At 52.2% G+C, this 2,490-nt stretch overlaps 1 protein-coding gene across 1 annotated transcript; it reads left to right on the top strand.

Moving 5' to 3' along the window:
• Positions 1-1,831: 1,831 nt before the first annotated feature.
• On the top strand, positions 1,832-2,413 carry LOC146600855 (olfactory receptor 14A16-like; the record flags this gene model as incomplete). The annotated part of the gene is made up of 1 exon (XM_085316615.1): positions 1,832-2,413. A coding segment is annotated over exon 1 (582 nt), but the record flags the coding sequence as incomplete, so codon positions are not given.
• Between the last annotated feature and the right edge of the window lie 77 nt (positions 2,414-2,490).

Here is a 2,490-nt window from a genome sequence, read left to right as displayed (position 1 = left end):
GCTGCTGCATGAGTCAGGGCTGGGAGACATACCCAGAGGTGAATTTTCACCAGGAATGCCAAAGCAGGGAACAGCTGAAAGAGAAGGTGCTTTCATGAGATGGTACTTTCAGTTATTTTCTGTTTGGGTGGGGTGAAATGGGACTGGATCTGTCAGGTTTAGACAGGGGACTGAGGCTCCAGGGCAGTGACACTGAGAGAGGAGCAGTTCTGGGAGGGACTTGGCAAATGCCTTCATCCACCCTGAAGCCTACAGAGAGAGTCAGCATCACCTTTCGAGCCTCAGCTAGGTTTGTCTCACAAGCTCCTTAGCACCTACAGACTCGGAGGTGCCCCTGGACAGTGCCCTGCCTCTGGGAGCTTTCTGCAGGGCAGAGCTGAACGCTCTGCAGGTGGGATGGGGTCTGTGATCACTGAGAGGGGAGAGACGTGGGGACAGAGACACAGCTCCCTGCAGGGACGGCTTTAGGCACTGGAACCATGGTCAAAGTGTGAGAGGAAACTGTCCACTCCAATGCCGCCTCTCCTCTCCCGCCCAATACAGAACTCTTCTCTCAAGGCTGTGGGGTACAGGACATGAGTCATTTCCTCAGCAGCCAGACATCCAGGAGAGGAGACACTCCTGAGTGTTTCTCAGTTCCTCCCTGTCCCTGCTTCCGTTGGCACAAATACCATGACATTGAACTTCAATGTTTCTTTCTTACCTGCCCAAGCTGCCCTTGTCCTTCCCCTTGGGCTCTCTGGACAGAGGGGTTTCTGATGCAGTTCAAGCACCGACCATGTGGCTCCTGTCATGAAGATGTGTCTTTGACAGTGAGGTACCCAGGTGCCCTTCTAACCTGTGGGGCTGTGGACAGTGCAGTGGAAGGGGCCARAAATGAGCCAACTCTATTTTCAAAGCACCCTTAATATCCTTAGGACATTCAGCCGTTTCCCTGGGGTGTCTGGCTGGGCTGCAACTTGTGCCGCTCCTGAAGGGCAGAACTCTCCCACTGCAGCTGGGTATAACCTAGGTGCCCCAGGGAGAAGCCATCTAGATACTAAGAACATGGCAATGCTATTTTATGGCTGGATGTGGGCAGCTGGAAGGAGCCCAGTGTGTTSCTGGMCAGAAGGGGAGGGCTGAGACCCTCCTCACATACCCTTAGGAAGAGTGCTGATGGGCACTTTGGAAGTGGGTTCCTCYGCTCTCCACAGTGCCATTCCTTTTTTTGTTAACATGAAAAAAAAAACCTCTTTGCAACTGTCCACCTCCGAGATGGGAGCACAGGGCACCTGGGAACAAGGCAGATGGACAGGACAGTGCTCCTCTCCAGAGCCAGAGTGAATGCCTTGGCCTCTCTGGAATCATAGCTGGTCACACTGAGTGCAGCAGCAATGCTGAGGATTTCTTCCTCCAAGAAGCTTACTCCGGTGTGAGAGGGTCAGCAGAAGAAAACCAAAAAAAAGTGTTAAAACTATTCATGAACCCACATTATTTGGAACTGAGAGTGAAGAAGCTGAAATCCTTTCAATGTTATGAGTGGATTAAATCTGAATGGAACTGGGAATATAAATCTTAGTCACGTCTGCTCCCATGTACGCAGTGCTGTTGGTCAGGGCTGACTCCTCAGGAGCCCATGGGCAGAGGCCACTGCTCCTCATGGCAAACTCAGCCAGCACAAACCAGAGTTTAAGCCATGGAGCTCAGTGRTGGTGCAGCTGAGATGGGGAGAGGTAATGTGCATGTGTGTTCGGGAGGGTTTATGAAAGAGCTTTGCTCAGAGAAGTGAGTCCTAATTTGTGTCTATCTGTTCTTCCTTGGACAGTCCCCCAAGCTCAGGAGGTGCAAAATGTCCAACAGCAGCTCCCTCACTGAGTTCCTCCTCCTGGTGTACGCTGACACACGGGAACTGCAGCTCTTGCACTTCTGGCTCTTCCTGGGCATCCACCTGGCTGCTCTCCTGGGCAATGGCCTCATCATCACAGCCGTAGCCTGTGACCACCGTCTCCACACCCCCATGTACTTCTTCCTCCTCAACCTCTCCCTCCTCGATGTTGGCTTCCTCTCCACCACTGTCCCCAAATCCATGGCCAATTCCCTCTGGAACACCAGGRCCATTTCCTACTCGGGATGTGCTGCCCAGGTCTTCCTGGTTTTCTTCTTGWTTTCAGCAGAGTATTCTCTCCTCACTGTCATGGCCTATGACCGCTAYGTTGCCATCTGCAAACCCCTGCACTATGGGATCCTCATGGACAGCAGAGCCTGTGTCAGAATGGCAGCAGCTGCCTGGGCCAGTGGGTTTCTCAATGCTCTCCTGCACACTACTAACACATTTTCACTACCGCTCTGCCAAGGCAACACAGTGGACCAGTTCTTCTGTGAAATTTCCCAGATCCTCAAGCTCTCCTGCGCAGAATCCTACCTCAGGGAAGTTGAGCTTCTTGGGATTAGTGGCTGTTTAACCTTAGGTTGCTTTGTTTTCATTGTACTGTCCTATGTGCAGATCTT

This window comes from Rhea americana, unplaced genomic scaffold (assembly GCF_003343005.1).
Source record: "Rhea americana isolate MKP2758 unplaced genomic scaffold, rheAme1 scaffold_1138, whole genome shotgun sequence".
Classification (NCBI taxonomy): Eukaryota; Metazoa; Chordata; class Aves; order Rheiformes; family Rheidae; genus Rhea; species Rhea americana.
Note: the sequence above shows the minus strand (reverse complement) of the source record. Positions and strands in the feature narration are given on the sequence as shown.